At 49.3% G+C, this 13,745-nt stretch overlaps 1 protein-coding gene across 1 annotated transcript; it reads right to left on the bottom strand.

Moving 5' to 3' along the window:
• Positions 1–8,835: 8,835 nt before the first annotated feature.
• On the bottom strand, positions 8,836–12,577 carry NDUFS5 (NADH:ubiquinone oxidoreductase subunit S5). Its single transcript, XM_029081098.2, has 3 exons — positions 12,488–12,577; positions 10,687–10,904; positions 8,836–9,079 (listed from the first exon to the last, which is right to left on the bottom strand). Exons 2-3 carry the CDS (start codon positions 10,900–10,902, stop codon positions 8,975–8,977), a joined length of 321 nt encoding a protein of 106 aa, XP_028936931.1. The 5' UTR covers positions 10,903–10,904; positions 12,488–12,577; the 3' UTR covers positions 8,836–8,974.
• Between the last annotated feature and the right edge of the window lie 1,168 nt (positions 12,578–13,745).

The following is a 13,745-nucleotide window of genomic DNA, read 5'->3' as shown; positions in this document are numbered from 1 at the left end:
GGCACTACCCCCTAGCCGGCACTGGCCCGGCCCCACACCCCCTGAAGAACGCTGAATTCCACCCCTCGAGTCAGGGTCGATTCTGTCTCCCCCGGGCTCCATTGGGCAAGGGGGTATTTTGGATCCGGATTCGCCCACGCTTTCCCCAACTCGGGGTTCAGGGCTCGCTCCTTGCCAGGGGCAGCGGGGTCTCCCTTGTCTAGGAGGAGGGCGAGCGGCCACCTCCCCAGGCTTGGGTGGGACAGAAAAGGACCCCAATCCCATCTTCTGCGAGAATAGCTTCTGCTATACTGAGAAGAGCTGCGAGAAGCGGTGTGGCCTCCCGGAAAGAGCACGAGCCTGGGAGTCAGAGGGCCTGGGATCTAATCCCAGCTGTGGTGAGCGAGAGTGACTCTATCTTGTATTATTGGACCCCGGGAGTAACAAGGCCAAAGGACGACTCCATTCTGTATTATTTGACTCCCAGAGCAATCCCCGGGCCGGGCTCATGACACTGGCTCATGACCCTGGCCCCGCCACTTGTCTGCTGTGTGACCTTGGGCAAGTCGCTTCACTTCTCCAGGCCCCAGTTTCCTCATCTGTAAAGTGGGATTAAGACTGTGAGCCCCAGCATTTAGAATAGTGCTTGGCACATAGTAACTGCTTTACAAATACCATCATCATTATTATTATGTGGGTCAGGGACTATGTCCAATCCAATTATCCTGTATCTACCCCAGCACTTAGTGCAGTAAGTGGCATATAGTAAGCGCTTAACAAATACCACACACACACACACTAGTGCCACTTCCCTGGATTACTCACAGATCATCCTGGCTTGAGAGAATACTACATAACAGAGTTGGTAGACATGATCCCTGACCACAAGGAGCTTAGAGTCTAGAGGATAATATCGGTCTTGGCAACGTGCTACACCCCTAAACACTCACGGCGCTCCGTGCCCTGGCAGGTACATGACAGGCAAGGGTGAGGGAGAGTGATTGGGCCTGTGCCAGCCACTACCACTGGAATCAACTCCTCTGTGCAGGTTCTTAATCCTGAAGTCTCAGGATCAAGGCTGGTTCACTGTTCCTGAGCAGAGACTCCATCCTCATCACTTGGATTTGAACCCTTTATTCACTCCATCCTTAGTATTTATGTCCATATCTGTAATTTCTTTTATTATCTGTCTTCCTCTCTAGGCTGTAAGGTCCTTGTGGCCAGGGAACTGGTCCACCAACTCTACTGTATTGTATGCTCCCAAGCACTGAGTTCGGTGCTCTGGACACAGTAAGCGCTCAATAAATACAATTGATTGATTAGTTCTCAAGATGCCGATGTAGCTAACCTTCTAGCGCCAGCCCGGGCTGCCAGACAGCTCATAAGATAGAGTGGCAGGGGGCCTCCAGCACATCAGATATTATTATTAATAATAATAATTGTGGTATTTATTAAGTGCTTACTATGTGTCAGACACTGTACTATGCACTGGGGTGGATACAGGCAAATTGGGTTGGACACAGTCCCTGTCCCACGTGGGGCTCACAGTCTCAATCTCCATTTTACAGATGAGATAACTGAGGCCGAGAGACGTGAAGTGACATGAGATAACTGAGGCCGAGAGAGGCAGCGTGGCTCCGTGGAAAGTGCATGGGCTTTGGAGTCAGGGCTCATGAGTTCGAATCCCAGCTCTGCCTCTTGTCGGCTGTGTGACTGTGGGCAAGTCACTTAACTTCTCTGTGCCTCATTTCCCTCATCTGTAAAATGGGGATTAAGACTGTGAGCCCCACGTGGGACAACCTGATTCCCCTATGTCTACCCCAGCGCTTAGAACAGTGCTCGGCACATAGTAAGCGCTTAACAAATACCAACATTATTATTATTATTATTATGAAGTGACCTGCCCAAGCCCACACAGCAGACAAGTGGCAGAGCTGGGATCGGAACCCATGACCACCTGACTCACAGGCCCACGGTCTACTCCGAAGCAGCTCTGGGACAATAGTGGGTTAGGAGGGTCCCCACTCTCCCGTCGCCCTAGAGGGCTCTAAGAACAGGGAACATTCACTCCAGACACGCTGAGCAAGGATCTTAGCCCTCTGATTCGGATTCTTGCAGCTTATTCCAAGCAGTTAATCATGGAGCTATTGTTCAGACCAGGGAATCTGGGGCTGGAACCTTAGCTACGCCTCCCTCTCTCTCCTTCCCGCCCTTCTGGGCTCTCCGGTTCTAAAGCGTTGCCCAAGTGATGCCCAAGGAATACAGTGCCCCCACTGCAAGCAGCAGGAGGGCACGGGAGAAGGGGGCACTCTGAGCCCTCTTGTGCCCTCCTGCTGCCACCTCTGGCATATGACACAGACCTTGCAGATATGGTCAAATATCTGTCACCCCACAGACATTTTTCACTTAAGATCCCCCTGATTTTCAGGATCAGGGGCTAATGTGCATAAGACAGGCTGCTTTGCCAGGCTCTCACCATCGTGATCTACAGCCTTTCTTTCTTGTCCCTGGCAAAGCCAGAGCCTCAAGCTTGCCAGGACCACCTCTTTTCCCTCATGAAGTGTCAGCTGCCCCTCGCCGGGGCCAGGACAGAAGTGATTGATGGTGGGAAGGTCGTCTTTTACTGGCCTCTTTCTCTGTGGGGCTCGGGGATGAGGGGAAGGCACCAACTCCTGGCTCACGAGTCAGCTCTGACGCCCAAGTGGGCTTGCCCCCTGATTGGCAATTTCCCCCCAAAAGAAGAAAAGAACGCTCTCCCGGATGGCCAATGACTGAGATGGAGGGACAAAAAAGGCCATCTCCAGGGCTGGTTCCCACCCCAATGTCTTCCAGGCTCCCCCCGCCTTGCTGACGGGCCACCAAAATGGAAATCTGTTATCCTTTCAGGAAGGCCCAGCTCAAGCCCACATTGGCACCGAGCTGTGGTCATCTCAGCCATAAATGGGTCCCGCTCCTAAGAAGCTTTCGAGTGCCGACGCAGTGTGTTGCACCCCCGCCCGACTCCCTGTTCACTGCATTTTATGCCAACGGAAAAACACAACGGGCAGGGAAGAGAGAGTGTGAATGGTACTCGGCACATGGATCCGGGATTAAAACCCAGGTCCTTCTGACTCCCAGGCCCCGGCTCTATCCATTAAGCCACGTTGCTTCCTGAGCTAAACCTCACGTTAAGGAAAGCTCAGGTTGGATACTCACTCGTTCTGAGGCCACCAAAGCAGTTTCTTCCATAACACGGCAGGAAAGGTATTTCCTAACAGAGTTCCAGCCCAAACACCGAGTGCAGACACACACTACAGTACAGCTGAGGGAACAGTGGCGCTGGGTGATTCTCTTGTAGTTCCGGGGCAGGAAGTGTCACCTTGGACCAGTCACTTCATTTCTCTGTGCCTCACTTCCCTCATCTGTAAAATGGGGATTAAGACTGTGAGAACCATGCAGGACAGGGACTGGGACTGTGCCCAACCTGACAACCTAGTATCTACCCCAGCACTTAGAACAGTGCCTGCTACATAGTAAGCACTTAAAAATAACCCCCCGCCCCCAAACACACACACAAAAAAAGGGTGAAGGAGCAGGGAACCATTAAAGCTTGACAGGGGACATGGAGGACAGACAGTTCTTAATAAATAAAATTGAAAGTCAATTTCCCAGAGCAGGATTCTGGACTGGAAAAAGCCAGCCCCCTGGCTGAGCCTGGAGTCAAGAGCATCTTGATTACACCTGGACTATTTGGTGCCTCTCCTTGAAAATGTCAGAGGTCAATTACTTTTATCTGAATTTAGGACTGGGAGACCCATATGGAAGGTTTTTGGCACCCAGCAGTGTGGGATTACAGGGATTTAGTCAATTTGTCCTGCAAAGGTATCAGCTGAACTCCCACTGAGTTTAGAGCAGAGCCCTGCAGCCTGTCAGAAATCAGTGAAGAGTAAGGGCTGTTCTTTGCTTTGGAGGATTTTACAACCGACTGGATGAGACCAGGATTAAAATGCAGATAAACTAAGCCGTGACTAAATTAAACTGAGAAGCAGCAAGGTCTAGTGGAAAGAGCACCGGCCTGGGAATCAGAGGACTTGGGTTCTAATTTTAGCTCAGTCACTTTCCTCTGTGACTTTGGGCAAGCTACTTCACTTCTTAGAGCCTTAGTTACCTCATCTGTAAAATGGGAATTAAGACTGACTCCTATGTGGGACAGGGACTGTTTCCAACCGATTATCTTGTAACTACTCCTGCACTAAATAGAGCACTTTAAAATACTATAAAAACAACAATGACCACAAAAACAAATAGGCAAAAGAATCAGCAAGGTCTAGTGGAAAGGGGCAGGGTGGCCTCGTGGAAAGAGGCCAGATCTGGAAGTCGGGAGGCCTGGGTTCTAGTCGCAGCTCTGACACTAATAATAATAATCGATGGCATTTCTTGAGTGCTTCCTATGTGCAGAACCCTGTACAGAGCACTTGGGAAAATACACTACAACAGAGTTGTTAGACACATTCCCCGTCCACAAGGAGCTTACAGTCTTAAGTAGGAGGAAGAACAGATATTGAACCTCCATTTTACAGGTGAGGAAATTGAGTCACAGACAGTTAACTGACACAGCCAGTAAGTGCAGAACTGGGACTAGAACTCAGGTCCTCTAGCTCCCAGGCCCAGGCTCTTTTCATTATGCTATGCAGCCATGCTACCCCAGCACCTCTTCTCTTCACTGGACTGCTGTGTGTCCTGAACCTCTCTGTGTCCCATTACCAAAAGAATAATAATAATATCTGTGTCCCATTACCATAATAATAATAATGCTATTTGTTAAATGATCACTAGGTGCCCAGTTGAAGCAGTGTGGCTCAGTGGAAAGAGCCCGGACCTGGAGGTCAGAGGTCATGGGTTCAAATCCCAGCTCTGCCACTTGTCTGCTGTGTGACCGTGGGCGAGTCACTTCACTTTTCTGTGCCTCAGTTACCTCATCTGTAATATGGGGATTAAGACTGAGCCTCACGTGGGACAACCTGATTACCCTGTATCTACCCCAGCACTTAGAACAGTGCTCTGCACATAGTTAAGCGCTAAACAAATACCAGTTACAGGATCATCAGCACAGATACAATCCATGATCCACACAGGGCTCACATTTAATCCCACTTTACCAATGAAGAAACTGCTAGTCACTTGTCCAAGGTCATCGTCTGTATAAATGGGGATAAAACTATCTGCTCTCCCCACCTCTTAGTTTGTAAGCTCCAACTGAGTCGGATCTAATGATCTTCACTCTATCCCGACACTTAAGCACATTGTAAACATTCAATAAATACCATTATTTAAAAATGTACAAAAGAAACCTAATTACTCACAGAACATAAATGCATGGAATTTTCAGAGCTATGTCTAAATGCTTAGGAGTGAGGGAACGAATGTAGCAAGGAGGCAGGCCAATAAAAAGGAAAGAGACATGTCACCTGAAGATCCCAGCCATTCACAGCCTCCCTCCTTCCTCCATGTTCCTATCAAACCCTGCCTGATTCCCTTTTACAGTCTACAGGGGGAGGCGAGACCTTAAAATAAATTACAGCTCGATCTGAATTTACTCTACTGTCTCCCCCGCTAGACTGCAGGCTCCAAGACAAGGGTCATGCCTACTAATTCTATCGGACTCTCCCAAGTGCTTAGTACAGTGTTGTGCTCCCAGTAAGGACTTAAGTATTTCTGATCGTCTAAATATCGATTGATATATTTAACACCGTACAGGAGGCCAGCTTAGAGTAGAGGGAGGCCTCAGCTGAGATAATCAATGAGCTTCTTGAACTGGGGTGAAATGGTCCCCCCTCTAGACTCTAAGCTCCTTGGGGGCAGGGAACACCTCTACCAACTCTGTTGGGTTGTACTCTCCCAAGTGCTTAGTACGATGCTCTGCATGTAGTAAGTTCTCACTCCTTGTGGCCAGGGAATGTCTGTTATATATCGTACTCTCCCAAGCACTTAGTACAGTGCTCTGCACACAATAAGTGCTCATTAAATACAATTGACCAACTGAGCGCTCAGTAAATACCACTTAATGATTGATTGAAAGCAGGTACTAGGGATAAGAGTAAGCTTTACTGGGGTGAGGGTCTGTTATGCTTGCAAGCTCTGGACCAATGTCTTTTACTTGTATGTAGTGTTTGGGGGGCATTTAACAAAAATCAAAATCTTATAATTAAAGACCTCTCCCCTCCTGTGACACTAAACTCCTCTATCATCAATGGTATTTATCAATCAGTGGTATTTATTGAGCACTCACTGTGTGCACATCACTGTAGTGAGCACATGGGAGAAGACAAAATAACAATAAAAAGACACATTCCCCTCCCACAATGAATTTACAGTCTAGAAGACTGTATTAAGTGCTTGGGAGAGTCCAATACAGTAGAATTGGTAGGCCCGATCCCTGCCTTCAGGGAGCTTACAATTTAGTGGGCAACTCTTGGTCATTATTAGAAATTTGGGGTTCTGAATTTTAGTTCATTTCCCAGATGAGAGATAATAGCTGTTTGGTCAGTTGGTTTTTTTTTCAACTTTTTATAGCATTTGGGGCCCCGGGCTGCTCTACCCATCTCCCCTCCCCACAGTACTTATGTATATATATGTACATATTTATTACTGTTTTATTAATGATGTGCATATATCTATCATTCTAATTATTTATATTGATGCTATTGATGCCTACTTGCTTTGTTTGGTTGTCAGTTTCCCTTTTCTAGACTGTGAGCCCCTTGTTGGGTAGGGATTGTCTCTATTTTTTGCCAAATTGTACTTTCCAAGTGCTCAGTACAGTGCTCTGCACACAGTAAGTACTCACTAAATATAATTGAATGAATGAATGGACCGAATGTCTACATCTGGGTGGAATCAAAGGGGAAAAGAACCCAGGAGAGCAGCAACCCTCGCCCATGGACCTTCTGCTGTGGCCACAGCTGAGCCCGTCAGTACCCTGCCCGCCCGGAAACTGTTGAGAGTCAAGTGGCTCACACCCACATTCCTTGAGGTTTTCAAGCCTCTCCACTCGGCGCTGAAGGGCTTTAGAAACCAGTGGGACTCAGGTGAGTGCAAAATGGGGGGAAATTTTCCCCTTGAACAACAGACTAGAAGATGCATCATTGTATCTCTGCTAGGATGCTTGGCAGGTGACAGAAATCCCTTGGAGGAATAAAGCAGTCTGGACTGCAGGCCAATCTTCCCATTACCTTGTCAGAATGAATGCCGACAGGCTGAAGCCTGAGGATTTCTCCTCATGGTGGGGAAATCTAGTCCTTTAGGCTGTGAGGGTCATCCTCTAGACTGTAAATTCCTTGTGGTCAGGGAGTGTGTACTAAGCTCCAAAGTGCTTAGTACAGTGCTCTGCACGTAAGTACTCAAATACTATTGATTAAATGCTGGTGAACTTGGCTTGGCCCAGATAATAATAGTGATATTTGTTAAAGGCTGGGCTTCATACAACTGATGCACATCAGACATAATGCCAGTCGCACAGGGAGGGCGGGAGGACAGGTACCTCATCCCCATTTCAATGAGGAAACGATGGCCCAGATCAGTGAAGTGATGTGCTCAAGGTCACACAGCAGAATGGCCTAGGGGATAGAGCATGGACCCAGGAGTCAGGAGGACCTAGTTTCTAATCCAGGCTCCACCACTTGCCTGCTATGTGACCTCAGGCGAATCAGTTAACTTCTCTGTGCGTTACCTTATCTGGAAAATGGGGATTAAAATTTAGCCCCATGTGGGACAGGGACTGTATCCAACCTGATTGGCTTGTACCTATCTATCCCAGCACTTAGAACAATGCCTGAAACATAGTAAGCGCTTAAATACCGTTATTATTATTCAATCATACTTTTTAAGCATTTACTGTGTCAAACACTATACTGAGCACTTGGGATAGTACATATAACAATAAACAGACATAGCCCTTGCCCACAACAGGCAGCAGACAAGTGGCAGAGCAGGAATTAGAACCCACGTCCTCTGACTCCCAGGCCCGGACTCTTCCTACTAGTGCACCTTGCTTCCCCAGAGACCAGAGCACAGGTCCTTATGACCCAAACTCAAGGTGGCCTGAGGGAAGGCCATACCCACGGAGGTCAGGCTCTGGCCATATCAGAGGGTCTCTGACTTTGAGCTGTCCCGACAGTGGCCTCCTACCGTGGACCCTGGAAACGACGGGATTGCCCAGCTCCGTCTCTCCAGGTCTCAGAACAGACCTCAAACATCCCCTGTGGGGAAGCAGCAGGAACTGGTTCGAGACCCACAGCTGCTCATTAAGTATCTAGAAGTGGCCACCTCACCTCACAATATCTAGTCAGACCTTCCCGCGTGGTCCTTTTGCTCTTCTGGATCAGAAGGTCTTCTTTCTCCAAGGGTTTTCCCACCACCCGTTCCGCTCCCCTCGGCTTCTTATTGGGGCCTGGGCGTTCCCTGGCACAGTGGCCCACGCCAGGTCATGGCTTTGAAAGATTAGCATTGTTTACGGACAATTCCCCTCCAGCGCCCTTCACAAACAATGGAGCAGACGAAGAGGGTGACCCCCTCCCACCGCACACGCGACTTTAACCCCTTGTCTGGTGAGAGGTTAGCTCCTCTTTCCAACTTGGTGGCTCAGCCGGTTTTCTCTTCAGCCCTGACACAAATGTGTACCCCCGGCAGGCCCCCCGTGCACCGGGCAACGTGACAGAGACCGAGGGAGACGGGCCTCGTGGAAAACATCTTCTTTCCCCGACAGCTGTTCTTCAAGCATGTATTTCTGGAGAGGGGACTCACGTTTCCCCTGATGGTACGTGATGGTCAGGGGCAAAATGGCATTTCCCCTGAGGATCCCCAGATGGCAAGGCAAAATGGGAACAAGCAAGGGATTCGCTTTATTTTTGAACCTTTCTGAGGGAAGATTCTCTTTCCCAAGAGACACATTAAGGGGCTGGCGGGGGGGTGGCTTGTTCCCCCCCCATCCAGCTGGCCCGGGAGTGGACCCTGCTGTTCAGGGCCGGGGAGCCTCCTTCCCCGTGTGGTGGTCGGGCGGCGTGTACGTCCCTTCCTTCATCAGCTTGGTCTTCTGATTGACGATGGCCTGCAGCCGTTTCAACTGCCAATGAGAAAATCGGTACATTAGGAGGGGTGGTCCGGAGGTGGGTGGACAGATGGGGAGAAGCGGTACGCTGTGAGGCACGTTGTGGGGCACGCTGACAGAGGGTCGGCAGGCCACAGAGGGCAGGACACGAACCTGTCTACCTACTCTTCTATTGTACTCTCCCAAGCGCTTTAGAACAGTGCTCTGCACCCAGGAAGTGCTCAATAAATACCACTGGTTGACTGAAGGTGGTCCTAAAGTGCGGGAGATGTTCCTGCCTCTGAAGACAGACTAGCGGCTAGAGAACTGTGTGGCTTAGAGGATAGAGCACAGACCTGGGAGTCAGAAGGACCAGGGTTCTCATCCCGGCTCTGCCACATGTCTGCTGAGTGTCCTTGGGCAAGTCACTTCACCTCTCTAGGCCTCAGTTCCCTCCTCTATAAAATGGGGAGAGAGTGCACCCCATGTGGGACAGGGACTGTGTCCAACCTGATTAACCTGTATCTATCCCAGGGTTTAGAGCAGTACTTGGCACATAGTATGTGCTCAACAAGAACCATAATTACTATTAGGACAGAATCCATCGGGCTCTTGTATATGCCACAGGAACCCCACAACCCTAAAATCTAAGCCACACAAGATTAGCCAGCATTTTATGTCAATTCCCTAGCCAGACCATTCCTGAGGGTCAATCCTGCCTGTGGCCTATTTAAGAATAAGCAAAAAAAAAAAATCGATAAATGCACACGGGCCCTGCATTGTTTTCCAGGTTGTTTCTTTCCAAAACGGCTCAGAAGATGGAAAAAGGTAAATGGCTTGGGGTAGGCCAGGCCTCCGAACGGTAACTGCTGCTGCCTTGATGACTATCGGCCTCCTTGCTTGACCTTCCGGACACCTGTCCCTCCCACTGCCTGGATCATTTTTCTGCAAAGATGTTCAGGCCACATTTCTCCACTCCTCAAGAACCTCCAGCGGTTGCCCATCCATCTCCGTTTCAAACCCCTCACCATTGGCTTTAAAGCACTCGGTCACCTTGCCCCTTCCGACCTCACTTCATTACTCCTCTGCCGCAACCCAGCCCACGCACTTTGCTCCTCTAATACCAACCAACTCACTGCACCTCCATCTCATCTATCTTGCCACCGACTTCTCGCCCACATCCTGCCTCTGGCCTGGAATGCCCCACCGTACTTATGTACATATCTGTAATTTATTTATTTATATTAATGTCCATCTCCCGCTCTAGACTGAAGTCTCGTCGTGGGCAGGGAATGTGTTTGTTATATCCTACTCTCCCAAGTGCTTAGCACACAGTAAGCCCTCAATAAATACGACTGAATGAATGAAAGATCCTAGTCCTGGGCTATAGCTTGAAGTGAAGGTAAGTGTTGGACACCAGTAAAGATCCCCAGCCTTTAGTATTAATCAATGGGTCACTGATATTTACTGAGCGCTTACTGTGTGCAGAGCACTGTACTAAGCATTTGGGAAGGTAGTAAATAACAGACTTGGTGGACATGTCCCCTGCCTACAAGAAGCTTCCAGTCTAGAAGGCCTCCCAAAGAAACAGTCATTCATCCTCTCCACCCCGGCATCCCAGCTCCGCCACCCTGCTTCCTCACCGTTTTCGTCCGATGCCAACACTCCATGAAATCGTCATATTCAAGCTTACACTCCTTCCTGGCTCGGGTGACCCCGATCCCGTAGGAACACTCAATCCACTCCTTCTCAAACGCGTGGCACGTGGCGGCTATCTTATAGGGCTGGGGCGCACTTTGGATGGTCATCCATTTGTCGACGTTAATGCCCAGTCGAGACTGAACGTCGAAGAACGGCATGGCTAGAGGGGGAAGGCAAGAAGAAAAGCCACATCAGGCCAAAAAGAATATTTCACGGTGTAGATTACTCCAATTCCAGTATTCCGTATTCCATGGAACCTATCCTAGTACCAAGCCGGTCATGTAGTAAATGCTTAACGTCATATTTTTTTAAAGCACTCATTCAGTCGTATTTATTACATGCTTACTGCGTGCAAAGCACTGTACTAAGGGCTCGGGAGAGTACAATACGACGACACAATCCTGCCCACAACGAGTTCACAGTTTACAAGGAGAGAGAGACAATGTAATATTACATATATGAGCTCATTGTGGGCAAGGAATGTGATGTTATACTGTACTCTCCCAAGTGCTTACTACAGTGCTTTGCACACAGTAAGCACTCAATAAATATGATTAATAGTATATAAACAGTTGCCTCAATCCCAGAAGAAAGGGCTCTAAGGGCTATAAGACCACGAAGTCCTCAGTGGTGAAGTTCTTGTAGTTTAGGATTTTGCAAATACAAAAAATTACGTCTGAGCCTCTTCCCCCAGGAGGTGATGGTACCGGGGCGGGTGGTGAGCTGACCCCGGAGAACCTTTTTTAGTGGAAAAGTTATTTGTTAGGCGCTTACTATATGCCAAGCACTGTTCTAAGTGCTATGGTAGATATAAGTAATCAGGTTGTCCCACGTGGGGCTCACAGCCTTCATCCCCATTTTACAGATGAGGTCACCGAGGCCCAGAGAACTGAAGCGCCTTGCCCAAAGTCACACAGTTGACAAGTGGTGGGGTCGGGATTTGAATCCACGTCCTCTGACTCCCAAGCCCGTGCTCTCTAATAATAATAGTAATAATGACGGCATTTGTTAAGCGCTTACTATGTGTCAAGCACTGATTTTGAGCCCATCATTGAGCCGGGATTGTCTCTATCTGTTGCCCAACTGTACCTTCCAAGTGCTTAGTCCAGTGCTCTGCACACAAAGTAAGCGCTCAATAAATACCATGGAATGAATGAATATAAGGTAATGAGGTTGTCCCACGTGGGGTTCACACTTTGAATCCCCATTTTCCAGAGGAGGTCACTGAGGCCCAGAGAAGTGACTGGCCCAAATTCACACAGCTGACAAGGGGCTGAGGGGGGAATTAGAACCCATGACCTCTGACTCCCAGGCCTGGGCTTTTTCCACTGAGCCACGTTTCTCCTCTTAATAACAATAATAATGGTATTTGTTAGGCGCTTACTGTGTGCCGGGCACTGTAGACCGTGAGCCAGTCCTTGGGCAGGGCTGGTCTCTGTTGCCCAACTGTCCCTTCCAAGCGTTTAGTCCAGTGCTCCGCACATAGCCAGCGCTCAATAAATACCACTGAATGAATGGAGGGTGATGAGGCTGCCCCACGTGGGACTCGCACTTTGAATCCCCATTTTCCAGATGAGGTCATTGAGGCCCAGAGCAGTGACCGGCCCAAAGTCACCCAGCTGGGCGGAGGCGGCATTCGAACCCACGACCTCTGACTCCCAAGCCCGGGCTCTTTCCACCGAACCACGTTGTTTCTCTCCCCCTTTTCGTCTGATAGGAGCCCGACCCGCCCCCGCCCGTCACCTGCAGCCGCTCCCGGTCGCCGCGTCCTTCTCCCCTCACGGACCGAGCGACCGCCCGCCCCACCCCTTTTACGACCAGGCCGGCCGTAAACCACGCCCGCCGTGCGACATCGCCGCCCCGCTTTCCGGCCCCCCCTCCCGCCCGTCACCATAGAGAGGAGCCCGGAAAGCCGCGCCCGCCCCCTAGTGGGGAGCGGCCGGTGATGCGTCGCCTCTCTGCCCGCTCCCGTGATGGGTTTTTTAAAACAGTATAATCATTCATTCATTCATCCATCCATCCATCCATCCATTCATTCATCATCCATCCATCCATCCATCCATCCATCCATCCATCCATCCATCCATCCATCCATCCATCCATCCGTATTTATTGAGCGCTTACTATGTGCAGAGCACTGGACTAAGCGCTTGGGATGTACAAATCGGTAACAGATACAGTCCCTGCCCTTTGACGGGCTTACGGTCTAATCGGGGGAGACAGACAAGAACAATAGCAATAAATAGAATCAAGTAATAATGTTGGTATTTGTTCAGCGCTTCCTATGTGCAGAGCACTGTTCTAAGCGCTGGGGGAGATACAGGGTCATCAGGTGGTCTCACACGAGGCTCATAGTCACCATTTTACAGATGAGGTAACTGAGGCCCAGAGAAGTTAAGTGACTTGTCCAAAGTCACACAGCTGACAAGTGGCAGAGCCGGGATTCGAACCCATGAGCTAAGACTCCCAAGCCCAGGCTCTTTCCACTGAGCCACGCTGCTTCTCTAATAATAACGTTGGTATTTAAGTGCTTACTATGTGCCGAGCACTGTTCTAAGCGCTGGGGAGGATACAAGGTGATCTGGTAGTCCCACGTGGGCCTCCCAGTCTTCATCCCCATTTTACAGATGGGGTAACTGAGGCCCAGAGACGTTTAGTGACTTGCCCAAAGTCACACAGCTGACAAGTGGCAGAGCCAGGATTTGAACCCATGACCTCTGACTCCCAAGCCCGGGCTCTTTCCACTGAACCACGCTGCTTCTTTTCATTCATTCATTCAATCGTATTTATTGAGCCCTTACTATGTGCAGAGCACTGTACTAAGCGCTTGGAATGGACAATTGGGCAACAGATAGAGACCATCCCTGCCCAAAAACGGGCTCACGGTCTAAACGGGGGAGACAGGCAACAAAACAAAACAGAACAAAACAAAACAAGTAATAAATATCACTTTATTTTATTAATGATGTGTATCTATCTATGATTCTATTTATCTATTTTG

This window comes from Ornithorhynchus anatinus, chromosome 16 (assembly GCF_004115215.2).
Source record: "Ornithorhynchus anatinus isolate Pmale09 chromosome 16, mOrnAna1.pri.v4, whole genome shotgun sequence".
Lineage (NCBI taxonomy): Eukaryota > Metazoa > Chordata > Mammalia > Monotremata > Ornithorhynchidae > Ornithorhynchus > Ornithorhynchus anatinus.
The sequence above is the reverse complement of the archived record's forward strand: the minus strand, read 5'-3'. Positions and strand labels throughout refer to the sequence as shown.

Coding starts and splice junctions, on each gene's coding strand:
- NDUFS5 (XM_029081098.2), bottom strand. CDS start 10,902: ATGCCGTTCTTCGACGTTCAGTCTCGACTGGGCATTAACGTCGACAAA. Junction 9,080..10,686: donor GTTGGCATCGGACGAAAACG/GTGAGGAAGCAG, acceptor TCTCATTGGCAG/TTGAAACGGCTGCAGGCCAT.